This window comes from Gymnoscopelus microlampas (assembly GCF_963454915.1).
Source record: "Gymnoscopelus microlampas genome assembly, chromosome: 11".
Taxonomy (NCBI): Eukaryota; Metazoa; Chordata; class Actinopteri; order Myctophiformes; family Myctophidae; genus Gymnoscopelus; species Gymnoscopelus microlampas.
In genome coordinates, this window is record NC_139948.1 from 47269731 (window position 1) to 47293822 (window position 24092).

The 24092-nt window shown below is 40.7% G+C and overlaps 1 protein-coding gene across 1 annotated transcript in view; it reads right to left on the bottom strand.

Annotated features, from left to right (window-relative positions):
• The window catches only part of nptx2a (neuronal pentraxin 2a), a gene marked incomplete at both ends in the record, with an annotated part of 49099 nt that extends 35902 nt beyond the window's left edge, over window positions 1–13197 (bottom strand). Inside the window, 2 exons of the mRNA XM_084070809.1 lie at window positions 2408–2723; window positions 12664–13197. Coding sequence (XP_083926935.1) covers window positions 2408–2723; window positions 12664–13197 — 850 coding nt within the window. The remainder of the gene's footprint in view (window positions 1–2407; window positions 2724–12663) is intronic.
• Between the last annotated feature and the right edge of the window lie 10895 nt (window positions 13198–24092).

A 24092-nucleotide genomic window follows, 5' to 3' on the forward strand; every position in this document is an offset into this window, starting at 1 on the left:
AGCAAGGTAAGCACATGCATCTTAATGCATAGAGACAGTGTAATGTCTCAGTAATCTAGGATCACAGGTAAACCAAGAACCTAGCAGTCAGTCTAAAACAATATAATATCAAAACATTATAATTTGTTCATTAAAACTATAGAAACTATAGGATGCCAGGTAAACAAATTAACCTAGCATCTGTCTAATATGCTATCTAAACTACATTTATTATACTCTACCATAGAGATTGGACAAAATTAAATTGTATTCATTATAAAAATGTTACATAGTGAGGCTTTAACCAAGTGGTTAAAGCTGGTCACTTTCAACATGTTTTGTAATGTTATGAAAATAACAGACATGTCAAGCTCACATCGTGACACGTTGTCAGCTTGTAGATCAGCTATTTGATTCATTTTGAAAGTTAAAGTGGTTTAGCCTGCGGATAACTATTGAACCAATGAAAAGTATTAACAAAGAGCTTCTGACTAATTCATTGGAACACAGGGTCTTTTTTAAAAGGTTTTTGGAAATAGTTTTCCACCCGACAATATTCTTATTTCAAATAATAACAACAAAACATGCTGCATAATATTTGAAGTCTAGTCCTTGGTTCCCCAGACACTGCCTGCAAAATGGATCGTTTCCCTGGTCTTGTGCTGCAGAATTAGACAACTTGACAACAACCAAACAAGTTTCCTTCAGAACGCTACAGATGTTCCACGTCTATCACGGCGCTGCTGGGACCAGGGTTTGTTTATGAGGGACCTGTCAAGACGCCTTTGATTCAAAGCGAGACAGAAAGATCAGAAATAATGCATGAAGGCAGCAAGGCTACAGGAGATAAAATGATATTCATAAGTGGTCCCATGTGTTAATGTTGTCTGAATGGCTGTTAACATCTGCTAAAGTGGGTTATGTTATGTATCAAGAGAGCGGCCGCGATATGGCGTGGGACAATATATCATCTAAAAAAGAAATACGATTCCAAAGTCTCCTCCTGGCTTTGTGTCCATGAGCAAGACACTGAACCCTGAATATATATATATATATATATATATATATATATATATATATAGCTCAAAACACATCACTTTGCGCCGCATTTCAAGCTTGTAAATCAGCTACTTTTGACGCTGTAGAATGATCAATTAGGGTATTAATTTACGAAAAAATTTAGAATATAGAGATAGTAGGTTTCTGCCCCACAGCGACGATATCTAAAATGACACAGATGCTTCCCCGGATTGAAAGGTATAACAACATATAGGCTTTCCAGGTCTAAATGGGATGATGGGGCTTAAGCGGCTAATTCATGATTATTCTTTTACGTTTGTGTGCACCATTTGTACACACTACAGTATATGTCATTACATCTAGTGTTGTCAATACCAACAGGGTTTATTGTATATTGAAGCTATACAACTCAAAAAGGGATCATAAATTATCATCCACACCAAGGAGCAGAAAAGCTTAGTCCTTGAATCCCAAACAAAACAAAGAATGTTTGTCTATTCAGATCATTTGGTTTGTGTTTGAGTGTCACAACTCCCCCGTTTCCGCAATAAAGTGTGTTCCGCTTCAGACAAACTTTCCTTGTTGACGTTGCATTGTCAGGGATTTAGTGCTGGAACGGGCTCTGCTGCTCTCATGGGCAGTAGTGGAAAGTAACTAAGTAACATCTACTCCAGTACTTTTGGTTCTGTGTGTGCGTGCGTGTGCCGCGTGGTAATATGTAACAATGTTCTGCCGTCTAGTACCTGGCTGTTTTCCTATTGTCTGACTGCATTGGCTGTGTTTATGTCCTTTGTACAAGGCATTATTGTACTTCTGTTCATGTGGACACAAATATGTGTGTGCGCACGCACACACGCACACACGCTCACACACACACACGCTCACACACACACACACACACACACGCACGCACGCATTATAAGTACAGTACTAGAGTACATGTACTTACTTTAACTTTAGCTTTACTTACTCCTCTCCAGTCCATTAATGCACTAAGTTACATGCAGTACTCTCCAGTCCATTAATGTTCTAAGTCACAGTGCTTACTCCTCTCCAGTCCAAGTCAGTGGTTTTCAAACTTTTCCGTGCCAAGGACCCCAAAATGTATATGTATGTGGCCGCGGACCCCCACCAGAGAATATGTTGTGCCAGGGACCCCCAGAAGCAAAGATTTGTGTTAAAAATGTTCGCCTTAAAAAAATTGAAGGAATTGCACACATTTTCAAGATTTTTCAAAAATAGCAGATCGACAAGCTTGTAGATCTGCTATTTTTGAATAGCCAAAGTATAAAATATTGATAAAGGCGTTAAAATGATTGTGACACTCTATTAACACATTTTGCTGGGGACCCCCTGATACCCACCCCCCTCCCCACAAGGACCCCTGGGGGTCCCTGTCAGTACTCACTCCTCTCCAGCTCAGTGATCCTCTCCAGCAGGGAGGTGAGGGTCTGCTCGGTGCGGTGGCGGTGTGCCGCCGTCTCGTTGTACAGCTGGCTCTTCTCCTCCTCCAGGTCGGCCACCTTGCGGAGGAGCTGGCTCTCTAGCGCCCCCAGGCGCTGGCGCAGCAGCTCGCGCAGCTCCGCCGGCAGCGGGGACAGAGCTGATGACGCGCCTCCTCCTACTCCTGCTCCTCCTCCACCTCCACCTGCTGCTCCTGCTCCTCCTCCTCCGCCCAGCGACGAGGAGGCGTTGGCACCGCCGGGCAGACGCAACAACTGTTGCTGCTGGCAGGGGGAGACAGAAATAACGGAAAGACAGTCAGTTTTGTGTGTGTGTGTGTGTGTGTGTACACTAGGACTGGAACTTTAGCACATTAATTTCGATTAATTAATTACAGAAAATGAACGTGATACAAAATAATCTCTCACTGGACGAGTTTCAGGCGTACCAATCATACCGGTGCACCAAGACCGGTGGTCTGTTTATTATTTTGGCCAAGGATATTGAGGGAGAGTTGGACTGAAGGGGTTATATCTGTCTTATTTGGTTTTTTTTAAATACATATGGACTAATTCAATTGTTGGTAGTGTTATGGCCTTTGAAGCAACAGAGAGTTTTGTTTTTGTTAGTCTGGTTTGTTCATACAGGATATTGGACAATAAGGTCAATCAAGACATCTTTGTTTTTATTTCTCCTAATGGTCAGGGTTTCCACGGTTCTGGAATGTACTTGAAAGTATTGTGTACTTGAGAGTATTGTGTTTTACTTGTGCTTGAGTTTACAGAAGGTCCTTCAATTTATATAGGCTGACTGAATCACTGAATACATTCCTAAAATTGCTGCACTTTTTTTCGGCGAATTTGATTTCCATGAGCTGTTTTCCGTAATCATCAACATTAAAACCAAAAAGGGATTAAAATATTTCACTTCATGGGTCATGAATCTAGAATATAATTTAAGTTTCCCTTTGTGAATGATATTACGGAAGAAAATGACCTTTCCACAATAATACAATTTGTTTTGTATTATTATTATTTTACTCACGTAAAATAGCAAATCTACAATTTCACAACACGTTGCATTGTGGCGTGTTGCGAGCTTGTAGAGCAGTTATTTTTTGGTTTCAGGGTAAGGGTTAAAAATTGCACGGAAAAATTATTAAAAAATTATTATTAAAATCCTAAAATGTTGATGTCCTCTCAAACATAGCAATACAAACTAATATATCAGTGTGTGTCTGAGAGAGAGCGGGAGCGAGAGAGAGAGAGAGAGAGAGAGAGAGAGAGAGAGAGAGAGAGAGAGAGAGAGAGAGAGAGAGAGAGAGAGAGAGAGGTGGAGGTAGATAGTATAAAAACAGGGATTTCAGAGTGCAGACGGAGGAGTAATGACACAGACATTTAATCCTGTTAATCCTGTATTCTCCAACAAAGCGTTCAGGTCGACAAAAAGCTCTGGAGATGTACGTACGGCAGACGACTTAAAAACCCGTCTACTCCCTTAAGGTCACGCATCCGTTTAGCACACCTCGTTACTTGACGCAGCAATAAAAAAAACAGCGTTGCCGTGTCTGCTTATTAGAAACAACTATGGGCGTGTTTTTTTTTTCTGTAAAGTTGCTTGTAAGTCATTGGTGGTTGCAGTAGTAGCTCACACCACGACGCATTGCGGCACGTTGCGAGCTTGTAGAGCTTGTAGATAGACGATCAAATATCCGATACATACTGTAGAGGTTTAAAGTAGGCTACTCATGTAGCCTATAGTCGCTTCCAGTGTTGATTTTGTCAACTAGCTCTGTCGACTACCTTTTTTCAATTACGAAAACTAAATTAAAACTATGATGACTAAAACTATGACTAAATAAACTGACAATTTCGTCAACAAATAAAAACTAGACTAAAATGAGATCCAGTACAACTAAAACAAGTCATCATGGGTGTGCGCGGGTGTCACAAACCGAAAATAGCCGATCTACAAGCTCACAACAAGTCGCAGCGAGCTTGTAGATCGGCTATTTTCGGCATGCAGCTAAGTGAAAATCATTTCGATGCCATCACGGTCTGCCAAAAATACATTTTAGTCGACGCAATCATCTGTATATTTAGTCGACAAAAGTATTATTATATCTAGTCGACTAAAACTATAGACTAAAAGTAAAACATTTCAGGCAACTAAAATGTGACTAAAACCTAACCCTAACCCTAACAGAAATGTATTCAAAAGACTAAAACTAAATAAAAATGTGCTGTCAAAATTAACACTGCATGGGCATTAACATCTTTTGGGCTTGTTTTCCTAGACCTGGTTGCTTCTCTCGCAAAAATCTGGCAACACAGATCAAAAACTAATACAGCGCCGGTGGACGGTGCAGTGTGATTGGCTGCCCTCGTAGCTCAACGCCCGCCCAGAGGATGAGGAGGAGAGGCTTGGTGGGGGATTAACAGCCAGATGTCACTCTGTGACTGTGGTGACGTCAACATGTGGAGTTCATGCCAGGTGGACTGGGAACAACATGCAGTAGTTTCTGGAGTGGATGTGTGCCCTCCCCGTTTATCACAGTTTATTGAATTGTTTTGTAATTGTTTAATTAAATCACAAATGTAAAAGGCAGGTGAACATACAGCATTTAACCAAGCCTTTAGTGTTCAGAAGAGAGCTAAATATGTATGAATAGAAACCATTACAAGGGCCTACTCTGTGTGGAGTTTGCATGTTCTCCCCGTGTCTCTCAGGGTAGTTAATACCCTCACAAAAACATGTAGTAATCCTGGTCGCTATACCGCCTCCCCCATGACAGCGGGGGTGCCTGATGGAGGGGAATGGAACTGTGAGGAATAACGTGTTCCTTCCACGCGTTATGTCCTACCGGGGAAACTCCCCCCTGTCAGGTGACAAGAAGGTCAGTTGGCTCTCATGCATTGAAGGAGGCATGAGCTCGGCCCTGGCCTCCCTAGGCTGGTTGGGGGAGTGTAGCGCCCAGGATCACTTAGAAAATGGCACTGAGTGAAAAAGGGGTTGCAAACATCGTGGGATTAAAAATATTGTGATTTAGCTGGACAATGTTTGAGAAATGAAGTAGTAGATTATATCCTGCTTTAGTTTATCTAAATGTGTATCTTCTGTCAAATAAAACAAAGCGATGTAACATTCTATAAGGGACGATGTAAAGTTTCACCTCATATGCTTGCTGATCCATGTCTCCACCACAGACTTAAGGCCTTTGCACACAGGGTGCAATTAGTCAATCAGTTTTTACCGCATGCGAAAAGACGCACGAATCGAACTGGGTTCGATTGAAAAAAACCCCGCATCGCATCGCCTCACTGCTCCACAACAAGACTGCCATCACCTTTTATCAACAGTTTTCTGATCCCATCTAGAGTGGAATTTGTTGCTGTCGTGCAGAAACCTCTTATCTCCATATTCAAACTTTTGGTGTTTTTTCGCGAATTAACGCCCTACTTGATCATACGAGCGTCACACAAAAGCATCAAAAGCAGCAGATCCGCAAGCTCGAAACGTGGCGCGAAGCAACGCGTTTTGAGCTTGTAGATCTGCTACTTTTGATGCTTTTGAATTTGAATTCTTAAAAGTAACAGTTTTGGACATGTGAGGTTTCCACCCGACAGAGACAATAATACTGTAGCCTGTGCATCCTCCAAAATGATTCCCCTTGGCCACAAGTAATTTCATGAATCCAACACATTTCTTCTAGTACTTATTGGAATACTTTGTCAGGAGGTAACTCATAGTGACTGGCGTAGTGACTAACAGTGGTGTAAAGTAGTTATAACTAAGTACATTTACTCAAGTACTGTACTTACGTAAAATCTTTCGGTATTTTTACTTTACTGGCGTATTTCCAATTTTCTGTACTTTTACTTCTACTCCACTCAACGTCAAATATTGTACTATTATTCCACTACATTTATTTGAAAACTTTAGTTACTAGTTACTTTGTAGATTTAGATAATTATTACAAAACCTACATTAACCGCTTCAGCCCTATACATTTTGACCATTTGAAAATAGCCGATCTCACAACGTGTCGCGATGCGACACGTTGTGAGCTTGTAGATCGGCTATTTTCAAAAGATTTGTATACGTTTGAAAACTTGAAATGGGACATTCTGCATAAGGAGTACTTTTACTTTTGGTGCTTTAAGTACATTTTGATGCCAATACTTTTGTACTTTTACTCAAGTACATTTTGAATTCCGGACTTTTACTTGTAACAGAGTATGTCTATATTGCAGTATTGCAATATAGACGACACATCCAGCTTTGACCAGATCACGCTGGTCAGTTTGGAACGAAAACCAGCTGGACAGCCCGGTGACGTAAGGTTATACATGCCAGGCGTCAGTCGTCCTCACACAGCTGGTGTTAAAAAAAAAAAACAAGGGCACCGGGCCTCAGGCTTTTTATTCCTGGCAGACATTCTGTTTTGTTCCACCAAGAGTCCTTCTTCTTCTTGTGGAGGCTGTCACTGTGTGACACTTATCTGTCCTTGATTCATCTGTCCTGACATAATGAAGCCCACTGAATAGACCACTAAAACAAGCTCACCCAGGTAGTCAACCAGGCAAGTAAGATCATTGGAGACAAACAATTGCAACTTCAGGGCATATACAACCGCTCCATAACCAAAAAAGCAATTCAGATTTACAATGATTCTACCCATCCTCTTCACTCTGAATTTCACTTGATGCCATCGGGCAGGAGGCTGAGGGCAAAATTAGCAAACAAGAAGGGTTACAAAACGTCGTTTGTGCCAACTGCTGTGGACATTTTAAATAAGAAAATGTTTAAATAGTCTAAATCGCCACTGCTCATGACCACTGTTGTTGTGTTAATGTGAATGCATTTTATATAGTATTTTAATGCACCTGTGTATTTTTGTAATGTTTTATTGTTGTAACTGACTGCTGGTGTGCCAAAGACAAATTTCCATTTTATGTCAATTTAATGGACAATAAAGTTTTCTTTATCTTTATCTTTAAATAAACCACTGAATAGACCACTGAATAGTCCACAAAATAAACCACTGAATAGACCACTGAATAGACCACTGAATAGACCACTGGATAGACCACTGAATAGACCACTGAATAGTCCACTGAATAGTCCAAATGGTGCACAGACCTAGACACAGTCATTCCTCTCAGAGATGGTTTGAATTAAACCCATCGGTTTCATTTATAGTTAAAGCAGCACTAAGTAACATTTATTTCATGAATAAAGTGCAATTGTGTCCAATCTGTATGGTAGAGTCTGTTAATACAATATAACTTATACAATCGGTATGGTAGAGTATGTTAATACAATAATTTATACATTGGGGTGGTTGTATTTTGTCTCCCTGTTCTTCTTCTATTGAGACACTTAGATGGTGTCAAAGGTCACGTCTCACTTAGACACAGGATCTGACCTGAAACCTTTACCTGTTGGTCAAGATTCAATTTATCCCCTGAGCAAGCAGGCAGGCTCTATTAGCTCAATGGTAATCATTTCAGCACTTGCGCAGGAAACCAGGTTCAAATCCAGGTAGAAGAGGAAAGCTACATAGCGTAGTTAAAAAATAAATAAAAAACATATTTTTCCACCACTGTTTTCCACCAGTGTACACATGAACCCAGTGGACCCCGTGGGTTAAATTAACAGTGGGGATTTGACAGTGTAATGTGCCTCTCCAGGATTATTTGGCCCAGGTTAAAGCAAAGCAAGAATTTTAAAGGTCTGGCATTCTTATTCTACCAAAGTTCTTCTGATTATGCGGCTTCATGTTGTATTCAGACGGTGCTGCTTTGAATAATGAGAGAGATCCTCCTACCCTCCCCAGGGGAAGGAAAAAAAGAAGTATCCTATCAGAAACATTGATCTTCTAATAATCATTATGGTAAGAAGCACAGAATACGATCAATGGATATGTGATTAGAAAGAAGAAAAGGTGAAGATACGTCATGAAAATGACTATCTTTGTCACGACTGCGGCAATATATCCTTGACTCCATTGATGTATGAATGCTTTCAATCAACATGAATGAGAGAGAGAGAGAGAGAGAGAGAGAGAGAGAGAGAGAGAGAGAGAGAGAGAGAGAGAGAGAGAGAGAGAGAGAGAGAGAGAAGAGAGCGTCGCTGTCCATTACCCGTGGTGCTGAAATGCTTTTGGCAACTTTAAGTAAAGGTATCAATACTGCCTAGAACACAGCACTGCCAACATCAGAGACATCAGCAGTACATACAGTTTGTACATAGTACTATATTCCATTACTATTAGTGTTGTCAATACCAACAGGGTATTGTATATTGAAGCTATACTACGCAGAAAGGGATTAGGAATTATTTATAAGAAATAGGTGAACTGAATCATGACATATGAACTGATTCATAAGAGATGAACTGAATCATGACAGATGAACTGATTCATAAGAGATGAACTGAATCATGACAGATGAACTGAACTGAATTATGACAGATTAATTGAATCATGATAGATTATGGGTGGATAGATGGGAAGAAAGAGATAGGGGTGGAATGAGATGTATAGATGTATGTATGTATGTATGTATGTATGTATGTATGTATGTATGTATGTATGTATGTATGTATGTATGTATGTATGTATGTATGTATGTATGTATGTATGTATGTCCTGGCTAGTGTTGTGACACAGTAGAAAACATAAATCCATAAGTTCGATGCCAGAGATCTTCATCCTCTCACTATAGATGACCTCAATATCAGCTGAATATGCAATACTGTGTTATTACTGTGGCTGCTGAAGGTGAGGGCTTATGGGACTGACAATATGTTCATAAATCTATGTATAATATATAGGCCAGTACTTCTCAGAGTATATTGAAGCTACAGTATACTATGCAGAAAGGGATTATGAATTATCTAAATAGGTGAACTGAATCATGACACATGACACATGAACTGAATCATGACAGATGAACTGAATCATGACAGATGAACTGAATCATGACAGATGAACTGAACGGAATTATGACAGATTAATTGAACTATGATTGCAATGGTGTTTAGTTTTAATATGAAGTACTTATTTATTTTATTTGTCTTTCTAAAGAGGTATGGATGGATGGGTGGAGAGAGAGATAGAGATAGAGAGATCGAGAGATAGAGAGATAGAAATAGAAATAGAGAGAAAGAGGGATAGATGGATGGGTGTACGTCCTGGCTGTTGTGACACAGGAGAAAACATAAATCCATAAGTTCGATGCCAGAGATCTTTATCCTCTCACTATAGATGACCTCAATATCAGCTGAATATGCAATACTGTGTTATTAATGTGTCTGCTGAAGGTGAGGGCTTATGGGACTGACAATATGTTCATAAATCTATGTACAATATATAGGCCAGTACTTCTCAAAGTTTTTCGTGCCAAGGATCCCCAAATTGATATGTATTTGGCCGCAGACACCCCCCCCCCCACCCATCTGAAAATGTGTTGTGCCAGGGACCACTAGAAGAGAAGATTTGTGTTGAAAAATGTTCAACATTTTTGAGTGAGAAAACAATGTTGCACATTAAGCTAATCATCATGGGGACCCCCCCAAAATAATTTGGGGACCCCCCCTGGTAAATACTGTCTTAGGGCAGTGGTTCTCAAACGTCTTTGCGTCAAGGACCCCCAGATTGACACATATTAGCCCACGGAATGAATGTACAAATGGAACCAAATGGACCCTTACGGGTCAATTTGGTTCCATTAGTACACTCTCAGAGTTACAGACACATAAGGGTCAATTTGGTTCCCAACTATTACTTTGGCTGGGGACCCCCTGGAACCCCCTCAAGGACCCCTGTGGGTCCCGGACCCCACTTTGAGAACCACTGTATAGGGTGTATGAGTGCACTTTAGCTACTGAGACGTAGATGTGTGTGTGTGGGGGGGGGGGGGGGGGGGATACAATGCGTGCTTTGTCGTCATCCGTCATGAATAACCACGTGCACGTGACTGACTCACAAGTATTTCAATTAATCCCGCCGCGACTCGCGTGCTGACACTTTTGACACCAATATTTGTTGCTCATTAGTTATGCGTGGCTTTGGCGCACTGGCACTGCCAGGCTTTGATTATTGGATGATAAATAGTGTGATTTTGACGCGCTCATTAGCAGAGGCTTTGATCTCCTATTCTCCCGTGAGCAGCCCCGTAGGGAGGCATATCATCTGTGTTTTAGAATCATTTTATGCATGGATGGTGCCAGTGGTGGGAAAAAAGTACTCAAATGTTTTACTTAAGTAAAAGTATCAATACTGTAAAAGTCTGGAATTCAAAATGTACTTGAGTATAAGTACAAAAGTACAAGCTCGCATTGCGACACATTGTGAGCTTGTAGATTGGCTATTTCAAATGGCCGAAATGTATTATTGTAATGTATATATTATCAAATAATTGTAGTGGAGTAGGCTATAAGTAGCCTATAATATTTGCAGGTGTAGTGGAGTAGAAGTAAACGTACTGAAAATTGGAAATACCACAGTAAAGTAATAATACCTCAAAATTGTACTTAAGTGCAGTAGCTACTCGAGTACATGTACTTAGTTACTTTACACCACTGGTACTGTATTGTATATCATTTTATACAAGGCTGATGGTGCTCTCTGGCTCTGCCGTTGAAACAACATGTAACATCGCTAAGACGGTTTGATATAAAAGAGAAATATTAACCTACGCTTGTTTAGACCTGCTTGCCAACATAAAAAAATGTATTGATTCTTTGAAACTAGCAGATCTACAAGCTCACTATGCTATTTTCTTCTTCTTTCTTTCTTTTTTAAACCATTGCCTATTCCTTATTAATCGATTGTTTTATTAATTATATAATGCTTTAATAATCCATTATTTTGAAAGAAACAGTGATATTATACAGTAATATAATAACAGCAACACATACATCATAGTTGTTTATTAGGCCTATCTATACTGAATGCTAATAACAACATACTTTTGGTGGCATTGAGTATAACTTTTTTCCGTTTCATAGCTATTGGTAAACATTTGATCTCTGAGTCCCTGTATATCAGGAGAGAGAGAGAGAGAGAGCGCAGAGAGAGAGAGAGAGAGAGAGAGAGAGAGAGAGAGAGAGAGAGAGAGAGAGAGAGAGAGAGAGAGAGAGAGAGAGAGAGAGAGAGAGAGAGAGCGTCGCTGTCCATTCCCCGTGGTGCTGAAATGCTTTTGGCTACTTAAGTAAAGGTATCAATACTGCCTAGAACACAACACTGCCAACAAGTAAATCGGTGCTCTTTACAATAGTTGTTCTAACAGTGGGGTCCGGGGTACCTCCGGGGGGTCCTTGAAGCGGTCCCAAGGGGTCCCCATCAAATTGAGGAACAGTTAAAAACACCTATAAGCACTATTTTATTTTTCGGCTACGGGCTATTTGAAATGAACCGATCTACAATTAGCTTGCAGAGCAGTTATTTTACAATTGTGATGACAAATCGTGAAAAATGGATAGCATGACAATCATTTTAACCCCTTCATCCTTCATTCATTGGCTATTCAAAAGGAGAATAGCAGATCTACAATCTCACAGCACGTCACTTCGTGCAAGAGCTTGTACATCTGCATTTTTATTTTTATATTTTTGAAAAATCTTGATATTTTGAAAAAAATAAATTTAGAATTTATTTTAATGCAAATCTGGGGGGGGGGGGGGGGCGGGGGGGCGGGAGGCCTTGACTTGAAAATGTTTAAGAAACACTGCTTTAAAAGAAAGACCCCCTAAATCCTGAGAGAGAGATGAAGCAGGGACCCCCCACTATATTGCATACAATATTTGTGTTGCAGATTAAACTTTTTCATAGATTTCACAGACAGCTTAATGAAGTATCATCAGTGTAAATTAATGTTTTTTTGTTCATTTCAGACATTTAACAACTTAAACCTTCAATAATTTTCCCCTCTACACCAATCACCTCTATGCTGAAAATAGCAGATCTACAAGCTCACAATGCCTCACAACGTGAGGCGTTGTTGACCTTGTAGATCTGCTATTTTTTGTCTAAAGCATGTCTTCAGTATAGGAACGCTATAGTTCAAGTGGTTAATGCAAAACAATATCACAGAGATTTGGTGCCCCCCCCGTGTAGTAACTCCGAGGACCCCCTATAAGGAGTCACGGACCCCCTGTTGAAGACCCCCTGTATACGTTTGGACTCATGCAGTGCCCTATGCGTCATCATCTCACCTCCAAGCTCTCCAGCCGGCCCTTCAGGGTCTGCATGGTCTTCCCCAGCTGGTCCACGGTCTCTCCGGGGTCCCGGGGCAGGTCTCCCATGGTGTTCTTGCCGTACTCCTTCCTCCTGGAGGAGCCCTGACCCCCGCCCCGACCCCTGCTCCCCCCACCACCACCTCCACCTGCCCCCGTCTCCTCCGCGGCCGCCTCGCAGCGCGCCAGCTTGGAGTTGAGCTCCTTGATGGTCCCCTGTTGGCTGACGATGGTCTCCTTCTGCTGGAGGATGGTCTCCCGGAGCTGGAGCACGGTGTTGCGGAGCTCGTCCTCCACGGGACCGGTGCTCTGCAGCCGGTTGTTCCCCACCCCCAGGCCGGTGTCGTAGGACCCGACGCCGCAGCCCGGCAGCTCCGCGCCGGGCGGGATGGCGTTGCACACGAAGCGGCTTCCCGTGGCGGCTCTGTTGTCCTCCGGCCTGGCGGAGAGGGCGAGCACCGTGCGCTCCGCTGCTCCCAGCAGAGAGAACACCCAGAGGAATAGAGACAGCATTCTGACTGGGAAACAATGCACCAAAGATTCCACTTAATAGGCTATGAAAGATAGACTTAGGCTATTTTAAAGATGTGTCGATCTGTCTGTCTGTTTCAATTTGCAAATTGAAAGAAAAAAAAATATCGGCCAAATTAAAACAATTTAGCCTATGACTTTAATCAGGTGGTTGAGGGGCATCTTTCTGGACTCGACGCCACAGGAGTCGCATTTATTTAACAAAGTTGAACAAAAAAAAAGTGTCAGAAAAGAACGTTATACATCCCGACGTTCAGCCACAACAACGACCCAAAAATCATCATCATGTCAGCTCAACAACACTCCAATAGGTTGGAAACATCAGCAACAACAAAAGTCCATTATAATAATGATAATAATACACTCCGAATGGGAAAGTCACACAAACTGCCCGAGTTTGTTTGTACGTCTGAACTCCTTTATTGTCAGTTGGAGAAAAGAAGATAAAAGAAAGTTCCCAGCGGTTCAACTGTTGTCAAGAAGAGACATACAAAAAAAAACAATACAAATATATCCTCCGTGTTAAATCCTCTGTGTTGTCAGCGCTGGAAAGACAGCGATGATGCAGGAGCAGATTAATATAGTGGAGTGGAGCGCGCGCTGCGCGCACACATATCATCATCATCATCATCATCATCATCATCACCAGTAGGCTATCTGTCTGTGCGCTCGGGTATTTCCACGTCATCTGCAGGTTGAATGGAATTGTACAACATGCTGTTTTCTGCTGCTTTCATTCTGTTTGTAATTATTATGGATACAGGATAGCTGGGCAATACATGATGTGAACACGCACGGTCCATCATTATCAGACTTAATTCATAGAATGTTATCCTTCAACTTCTTGCTTATGCCCCAAAATTGACTGGATATACAGGTTGTAGCAATTTGTAGCAATTGTAGAAATATTAGACCTTGTTGAATGGTTTAGCATGTTCTAATCATGTATACTTAGTTAACTTAAAAACATTTTCCAAATATATATTTATTTACATTTTTTTTTTACATTTTGAACAAAATAGCCAATTTTACCCAGATGTCCCTGTAGTGCCCTATCCTGTTACCGTAATAATATTACTACTTGGAAAAGCTCCCAGGCAGCACAGTGTGCAATAACAAACGCACGCTGCTTTGGACCCGACGATCCGTTCAAGGGGAGACTATTGACTCTGAGCTGCTGTGTCGGTCATTAGGCTGTTCAATTCAATGTTAGTGTCTGTCATTATACTAATGGAGCAGACTATAGGCTTACATATCGTCTCTGTTGGGTGGAAACCTAATATGTCCAAAACTGTTACTGTTCAGGATTCAAATGGCAGAAGTAGGGCGAGTATGGAGATAAAAGGTTTCTGCCCGACAGCAACGACATTTAAAGGAATTAGTAGTGCTAACTAGAATGTGTCATATTGGTCTATATATATAGACCAATATGACACATTCTAGTTATTTTTGGTCCTTTGTGACTGACTGCCCATGACACTACATTACTCCCAAGCGAATTGTTGATGGGATACCTACCTACAGTCAGTCAGTCAGTCAGTCAGTCAGTCAGTCAGTCAGGTAGGTAGATCTATCCAAGTTGATCTATCATCATAATCATGTAGACTATTTTCTGTAAATGTTTGCTTAATCTGACATGGTTTAAAGGAGACATCCGGTCATTTTAAGTGTTATGTTTGATGTGCGTCAAATCACTTACCGACGTAGAAATGAAAATCGCGTGACTCCACAAATCCCCCTATCGACCCCCACCGTTGGCATGATAGTAGGATGCTGGATAGCCCAAATTCGCCTATTTTAACAAATGCAAAGTCTGTTTTTTTGCTTCTAGTACTCATTGTTGAGTCCCATGATAATGTAACAGGCGCTAAAACTCCGAGAAGCTAACGGCTAATAACAGAACGAGCTAATGCTGGTTGCCTGTTTCTCTCCCGACCTGGCAACCTGGGGCTGCCATGCAGAGAGATAAGCAGCCCCAGCATTAGCTCGTTCTGTTATTAGCCGTTAGCTTCTCGGAGTTTTAGCGCCTGTTACATTATCATGGGACTCAACAATGAGTACTAGAAGCAAAAAAACAGACTTTGCATTTGTTAAAATAGGCGAATTTGGGCTATCCAGCATCCTACTATCATGCCAACGGTGGGGGTCGATAGGGGGATTTGTGGAGTCACGCGATTTTCATTTCTACGTCGGTAAGTGATTTGACGCACATCAAACATAACACTTAAAATGACCGGATGTCTCCTTTAAGTGGTTAAAGGTGCCTCAAAGAACGATAAAAAAAAATGGTTATGTGACAAAAAAGGTTCCCTAGAACCATATGAGGAACATGAAGAACCATCAACTCTTCTTTTGTAGGTGCAGGTACATATTATAGCCTTTTAAAGTGACACTCTTTTTTCCTGTTGGATTGTTATACATCCAATAATAATACAGGTCATATACCAATGATTCTCAACCTGGTGCTCCGTGAGGGTACTGCAAGTAAGTAAAGTTACAGTATAATAATAAATATATTACTGTACTTTGTGGAACAGTGAGGGGGGTGTTCAAACTCCCTTACCTTTTCTCATATTGCTCTGTTGTATTTGCCTAAAGAAAAGAAAAGGGGTTAAAATAAAGATCTGGTTGCACCATGTAGACATATAGTAACTTAAATTAAAACTTTAACCAATGGAAAGTATTAAAAAGCGCTTCTGACAAAACCAGCTAATTCCATTGGATCCTCAAACGTTCTGCTGAACCAACCAAGTCATCCAAATGGGGGAGTTAGCTGGTTTTGCTGACCCAGGCTCCACCCCCTTTTGACCTCAAACCTCATTGTGAGCTTGGAGGTCCGTTCAGCTGTTCTTATCAATGATGAACAAAAACCTCCACTTTTTGTCTTTGTCATTTCCTGATTTTTTTCCCCCTGAAAAAACATTTTGGAGTTTGCTGGTTTCTGCCGGACAGCAGAGAGAGAGAGACACACACACACACACACACACACACACACACACACACACACACACACACACACACACACACACACACACACACACACACACACACACACACACACACACACACACACACACACACACACACACACACACACCATTAATGTGAAAACAAAATGTAAAAAGCAAAAAGTCATGTTATTCTCTTTTCTCTTAAACTTACAAAATGGGTTTACATTTTGATACTGAACTACAGGAATGTACTGTATATACTATATACATATTGTGTTTGTTTTGTACTCTTAGCACACCAGGCACCAACTCAAAACCTGAGCTAAAGGAAGGGGAGTGGTCCTTGCAGCAACTGCTGCTAACAAACACATAAAATAAATGATATAACATAAGACAGTAAAACACATTAATCCCCCGCAACACATCACCCCATATAACAAATAACAACCTAATTAAATGATAAAACAACCCACCCCACCCCGGGGCAAGCTGGGAGGTTCTCTGCCAGCCCACTGTATTAAAACCCTGCTCAGGGGTTCCATTTTCCTATGCCTATAGTTTAAATGTATAGAGGAGATTATTATTTTGATAGTATACGGTTTAGACTAGGGGTCTTCAACAGGGGGTCCGTGACCCCTTAGGGGGTCCTCAAAGTTACTACAGGGGGGCCGCCACATCTTTCTGTGATAGTATATGTTTTTGCATTAACCACTTAAACCTTAGCATCCCTATTCTGAAGACAACTTTAACAAAAAATAGCCGATCTACAAGCTCACAATGAGGCGTTGTGAGCTTGTAGATCGGCAAAGAGGTGCTTGGTTTAGAGGGGGAAAAGGAGCAAATAAAGTACAAATTATTTTTTAAGATTTAAGTGGTTAAATGTCTGAAATGAAGTTCAATCTGCAATACAATTGTATGCAATGTAGTGGGGGGGGGGGGGGTCCCTGCTTCATCTGTCTCTCAGGTAAGGGGTCCTTGGCCTGAAAAACGTTGAAGACCCCTGGTTTAGGGGATATGCTGTCTCTATGCATTTGATTTTGTGTTTACCTTCCTTATTGTAACTAAGTCGCTCTGGATGAGAGCTTCTGCTTATCTGCTAAATTGTGAGAGTGGGCCCCCAAATAATTTCACAATATAACATTAATATGAAGAAAAAAAATATGTTAAAAGCAAAAAGTCATGTTATTTTCTTTTCTTTTAAACCTTGCAAAATTGGTTTACATTTTCATACTGATAACTACAGGAACGTATATACTATATAAATATATCCAAGCCGGAATACAATCAATTGATTTACGTTACGTTATGTTTTGTTATGGCTGGTCGTCGCTAAATTGGACCACTATTTGTACACTCTCTGGAGTTGAAGGGTCCATTTGGACGGCTGGTGGGGTCCCCAGACCCAACATTTGAGTATCAGTGCCTTCGCCGGAATGGACGTTATTATCTCCGTTGCTGTGGCAACACTGAAGAGCTATTGTCACCGAGCCCATATGGAGGCGTGCCTGTGGGATAACCCACCACATCTCCCCCATTCCTTCCAACACGTCCATTCCACTGATATATTTTTGTCCTGGGATGTTCGCCATGCTCCTCCAACTGCATGGCACAGCGTTGCATTGGCCACTGAGAAGTTCCTTGAACCCAGTGGTGTAAAAATAACTAAGTACATGTACTCAATACTGTACTTAAGTACAATGTTTGCCTGTCGCCTTCAGGATTGATTTTAAGATTTTATTACTAACTTTTAAAGCTCTTAATGGTCTGGCTCCTAGCTATTTATGTAATCTGGTTGAACCTTATGTGCCAGGGCGCACCCTTAGATCCTCTGGCCAGGGTCTACTGGAAATGTATACAGCTAAGTTGGTGACCAAAGGAGGTCGGGCCTTTTCTATAAAGGCCCCTAGACTCTGGAACAGCCTACCAGAGTCACTAAGGTTAACCAGATCATTAACGAGTTTTAAATCCCTGTTAAAAACCCATTTTTACAGAATGGCCTTTTTAACTCCTTGAGATAAATGTTGTTTATTATTGCTCTGTTCTACTGTAAATGTTATATATCACTGTTATTTCATTAACTGCATTGTTGTTGTTGATGATTGCTCTTTTGATTGTTCAAGCACTTTGTAACTTTGTTTGAATAAGTGCTATACAAATAAAGTTTTATTATTATTATTATTATAATGTTGAGGTATTTGTACATTACTTAAGTATTTCCAATTTCCAATACATCTCAGAGGCAAATGTTGTACTTTAGTTGCTGTTACTTTGCAGATATAAATTATTACATTATACAAAATGCATTAACCACTTTAGTCCCATTGTATGCATAGGCTATTTGAAAATAGCCGATCTACAAGCTCACAACGCGTAGCATCGCGACGCGTTGTGAGCTTTTTCAAACATTTGAAACATTTGAAACATTTCAGTAGGCTCCTTTTATTTTTGGCTCTTTAAGTACATTTTGATACCAATACTTTTGTACTTTGACTCAAGTCAATTTTGCACACCAGACTTTTACTTGTAACAGAGTACTTCTACATTGCAGTATTGATACTTTTACTTAAGTAAAACATTTGAGCACTTTTTCCACCCCTGCCTGAACCTGCGTTTGTGTTTGCTCTCCCGTCACGTTCTGAATCTTGTGTTATCGTGGTTGACCACAGCAGTGGAGATGATTGGAAGGTCGTGGCTGTGCCTGCGCGTCGGGCAGGATTTCTGGGCGGACCGGGGAGAGGAAATAGCCTTGGTTCTACCTGTTCCGCTTTGCACAGATAGTGGTCCAGCTCATATACGCTCCATCGGATTCCATGCAGACTGGGGAGCCTGTGAGGTTCTCCAGTGCTCGGCCCCTCTCAGCCTATACCGCCTTCTCAACTCCTGTTGTCGCGTCGCATGTACGGAATCATAACCAATTCCAATCGGTATATGCAACTAGAAGAGCATTGTATCGGCAGAAGCAGGCATCGTACTCTCCCTCACCATCTCTCTCTCTCTCTCGCTGATTGAGCTCTGTCACAATTATTACATAATCGTCTAATCACAATTATTTGAGATAATCGCAATTGTTTTTGCATAATCGTCATAATCGTTTCCATGTTGAAAAATGTTCAAACATTTTCAAATATGAAGAAAAAATCACACCCTGTGTGAAGGTAGCGGCGTCTTTGATACGATATGTTTTTATAATGTGTTTATAGCCATGTGTCACGTGAAGCTTGACCAATCACTTTGTTGACGGGTCTGACCAATCAGAGCGTTGACGGCTCTGACCAATCAGAGCGTTGACGGGTCTGACCAATCAGAGCGTTGACGGTGAACACGGACAAAGTCAGGTATAGAGCAGGACCCGCTCTATACCGCGCCGCTAAAAGCTGAACTAGCAGATCTACAAGCTTACAGGCTTGTTGATTGGCTATTTTTGCTTTAAAAAAAAAGAAGACAATTTATTTGTATATTTCAGTTATTTGTTATACCTGCCCTTTGCAATTTTTTATTACGAAGCCTAAAATGCTTTATATGTTCCGGCATTCAATGCCAAACACAATTAAATCGTTAATCGCAATTATCTGAGTGACAATTAATCGAATCAACTTCAATTTGTAATCGTGACAGCCCTAGCCATGTGCATCGGTGTGCGTGTATGCATGCATGCATGCATGCATAGAATTATGAATACAAGTGTGCGTAACAGGGAGATGCAACAGGCCGTTAGTGTCTACTGTTCATCGGCCTGGTTGCCTGCAGTTAAGAAGCTGTGCCAGAGCCTGTTGGTCCAGGCCTTCAGGCTGTGGTTCCTTCTGTCTGCTACCACGGCCCCAAGGCTGCTGCTGTCTGGCTTTAACCAGCAGCTGAAACAGTCCATGGCTGGGGCGGCTGGGGTTTTAGGTAATCCTACAGGGTGGCTGGGGTCCTGTGTAATCCTACCGGCTTCAAAGACACACCGTCCAGTGTGCATGATAACACTGCTGGCATATTGACAGGGCTTTCTCAAAAGTCTGCTCTTGACAAAGAATAGGCTATATTCCTTGCAGAGACAAAAAAAACTAAAAATGGTTCAGCTCTTTGGCAATCCCAGAGAAGGCATAATCCAGTTGTTCCAGATACGGTCAAAATAAGAGAAACTGACTTATGACATAAGAATAATACAGTATGTATCATGACGATGACTGATGTTTGCAAAATGGGACAAAGCAACACACAAAGAAGAAGAAACCTTGCAGCAACAGCAACAGCTGCAGCGTAACAATAATATAAAAGGAAAAAAGTATGTAGAAAATGTGCAAATGAGTCATAATAACCATTATATGCGCAGATACCTTGTGTATAGCAACATAAAAAAACATAAGAAAAAGTGCTAGATTTCATTCTAGAAAGATTGTTAAATGAAACAGATATAGTATATCATCTCATTTAATGTTGTATGTAATAGAAAAGGTAATCTGCTGGCAATTCATTAAGGCCTTCACAGTAGCGTGTGTGATATATCTGTAAGATGATTTGACATAGTATTAACTAACGTGATCTAAGGCTGAACTCCGAGCAGGATTACAGCATTATTGCCTCTGGGCTTTAACAGATCTCCTTCAACTACTGTAGGTCAGTCCAGGATAGTGTATTAAAAAATGTACTGGCTCTATTCCACCTAAGCTCCATAATCAACTTACGATCAATCACAGACTCTATGAAAGGCACCTGAGGTCATGGCCAAATATCGTGTGGACTTTGATTCATATTATTTTTTTATATACTGTATTGTCACTGTCTGTCGGGCAGTAAGCATATTTCAACCTTGTTGTATGTGTTTTGGTGTATATATACTGGATATAGGACCACAATGAAAGCCTGACAGCAACGATATTCTCTGTTTACACTGTATGACCTAAGAAAGGTAAAATGGGTGGAATTTCATTAGCCTTTAAATATACTGTAGTAGCAATGGATTCCTTTTTGGACAAGAGAGCAGATCTCGTTACGGGGGGGAGGGGGGGGCAACAAACGTAATTTTCTCAGGAGTATTTTCTGGAGTGGAGGGGACATCAATAAATATCACCAACATATATCAAATGATCTGCTGCAACGGACACAGCCGTTAATGGTAGCTTAAAATAGTGCCACACATGCACAAATGCAGCACCATTCCATTCTCTGGAGGAGGATTTTACTGTAAAGCTCCTACTGCAACCAGTTTATACACTCCATCACAAACCGGAATGAGTCTCCACATTTTTTTTTAATTAATAGAAATACAATTTCAACGCCTGTCTCAGATATTAAAGTCTTATGTGAAGGTGAAAAAAACGTAAAAGTAGCAATACCACAATGTATAAATACAGTTAAAGGTACACGTCCTGTACAATAGGATTGGATGGCTTAGGGTTGAGGACGGAGTACAGCAACTTGCTATGGGCCTGGTCTTCAAGATACACCACAACATTGGGATCCCCCTGTATTTGTCAAAATACTTCCAAAATGTTAATGAAGTCCATGATCATAACACCAGAGGCAGCTCCACAAATCCTGTTCAACACAGATTTGGCTCAACAAAGGGAATGAACTCGTTCTCATGCTATTCATCAAAAATGTGGAATGCCCTACCAAAAGGAGTAAAGGAGTGTCAAACCCTACTCACTTTCAAAACTGCCCTAAAGATACACCTTGAGGAGGCTGCAATTCAAAAATGGCCCCTGTCCAAGTCCTAACCTACCCCATGTCCTAACCTAACCTACCCCCCTACCCCCCCACTCTCTCTTTCTTCTTTAGTACATATTTTTCACTTTTCATACCAGTAACCTGTAAACTGATTGTATGACATTCTGTATAGTAACGTGTATATCTGTCAGTCTCTTATATGTCATCATGATTTGTGTGCATGGGGAACTCATCTTAAACAAGCTCAGTGCTTTATGAGCCTTCCAGTTTAGTAGACCTTGTATTGTGAATTTGTACTTTCATGTACTGTTATGTACTGTCATGTACTGTTCTCATGTCTTACTAAATAAAGTACATCAATCAATCAATCAATCAATCAATCAATCAATAATGACATCAAAATATACATAAAGTACCAAAGAAAAAGCATTCAACTTTGAATCTTTATAGGTTAATCGAATAATCAAGAAAAATAGTTTATTTTTCTTATAAACTCCTTACAAACAGTTTGTAAACTTAACTTCTGTCAGTTATTTCTCCCCAATCTTTATCGTTGATTTGTCACCTTTAAAACAAGGTATAACTTGGAAGGATTTGCAATCGTGGAATGAGCAACACAGATAAACGTGTGGGTAGTCCCAGGGAGAAAACACCCCATAAAGACTGGTCCCTCACCTCTTGCTTCACTGAGGAACCATAGGCTTTGTTCCGGAGAGCATTGTTGTACAATGTTGACGTGCAGATTAGAATAGTGAAAATAGCAGATAAGCTTGTAGATCTACTATTGTCACTATCGGCCCTATATAATCTCTGTCGGGTTAATGTATGTTTTATAATATAATAATTTATATCTGCAAACTAGTAACTAAAGTTTTCAAATAATTGCAGTGGGGTAAAAGTACAATATGTTCCCCAGAGATGCAATGGAGTACTAGTAAAAGTATTGAAAATTGGCAATACTCCACTAAAGTAAACAATACCTCAACATTTTACTTGAAGTACAGTACTTGAGTAAATGCACTTAGTTACTTTACACCACTGTAATTGAGGAAAAGGTTTGAAATAAGTGTGATATTGATTAGCATGGATTACCTACAGTATGAGCCTTATGACAGGCTGAGTCTGAAGGGAGAGGCCATTTGGCTTCGTTGTGAAACATGAGCGAGAAGCTGTAAATATGAATCCGGCAGGAGATAACTTAATTCATTTGAAGACAGTCTGCTTATGTTTTTAAACCATTCATTCGGCTGACAGGTTCTATTTATCTTTATTACTCACAAGACATCTGGTTGCACCCGCATTCTCAAAGATATTTCCCAAATGATTCAAACCATTAAGCACGATACGCGCGTGCGTGCGCGCGTGCATGCGTGTGTGTGTGGCGGTAAACAAAACCTTCAACAAGTATTGTGTTTATCTGTGAATCATTTTAGAATGTGTGATTACAATATGTATGATATATATGAAATATGATTACACATTTCAATTCATTTTGGTAGAATTTGTCAGAATGTTTTTTTCTGAAGTTGGAGGGGACTTGTCCCTTCTGTACATGAATACAATCTTAAAAGAAAGCGTTGTGTTTATTTGTTTGTTTATTAGGCAGAGGAACAATATGACTGGTAGAGAGAGAGAGAGAGAGAGAGAGAGAGAGAGAGAGAGAGAGACCGTCGCTGTCCATTCCCTGTGCTGAAATGCGTTTGGAGAGATTGAAATCAACATTTCATTGAGCTAATAGAGGCCTGCCTGCTTGCTCAGGGGATAAAATTAATCTTGACCATCAGGTCAAAAGTTGCGTCAGATCCTGTGTCTAGGTGAGACATGACCTTTGACACCATCTACATGACTCAATAGAAGAGCAGGGAGACATAATAAAACCACCCGAATCTGCTATTTCTGAACAATTTAGAAACATCTCAAAAGTGTTTGAAAAATGTTGAATAATTGATTTTTTTTTTAAACACAAATCTTCTCTTCTGGAGGTCCCTGTTACAAACTCATTTTAGATGGGGGTCCGTGGCCAAATACAATACAGTTGAAAAAGTCTGAGAACCACTGCTCTACCTTATACAGCTTGGACAAAATTACATTTTATTCATTACTATAGCTACTTAGTGCCGCTTTAATTGTCAAGCAAAATGTCACGATCGTTACAGCCGTGCGCGCGCGCGCACACACACACACACACACACACACACACACACACACACACACACACACACACACACACACACACACACACACACACACACACACACACACACACACACACAC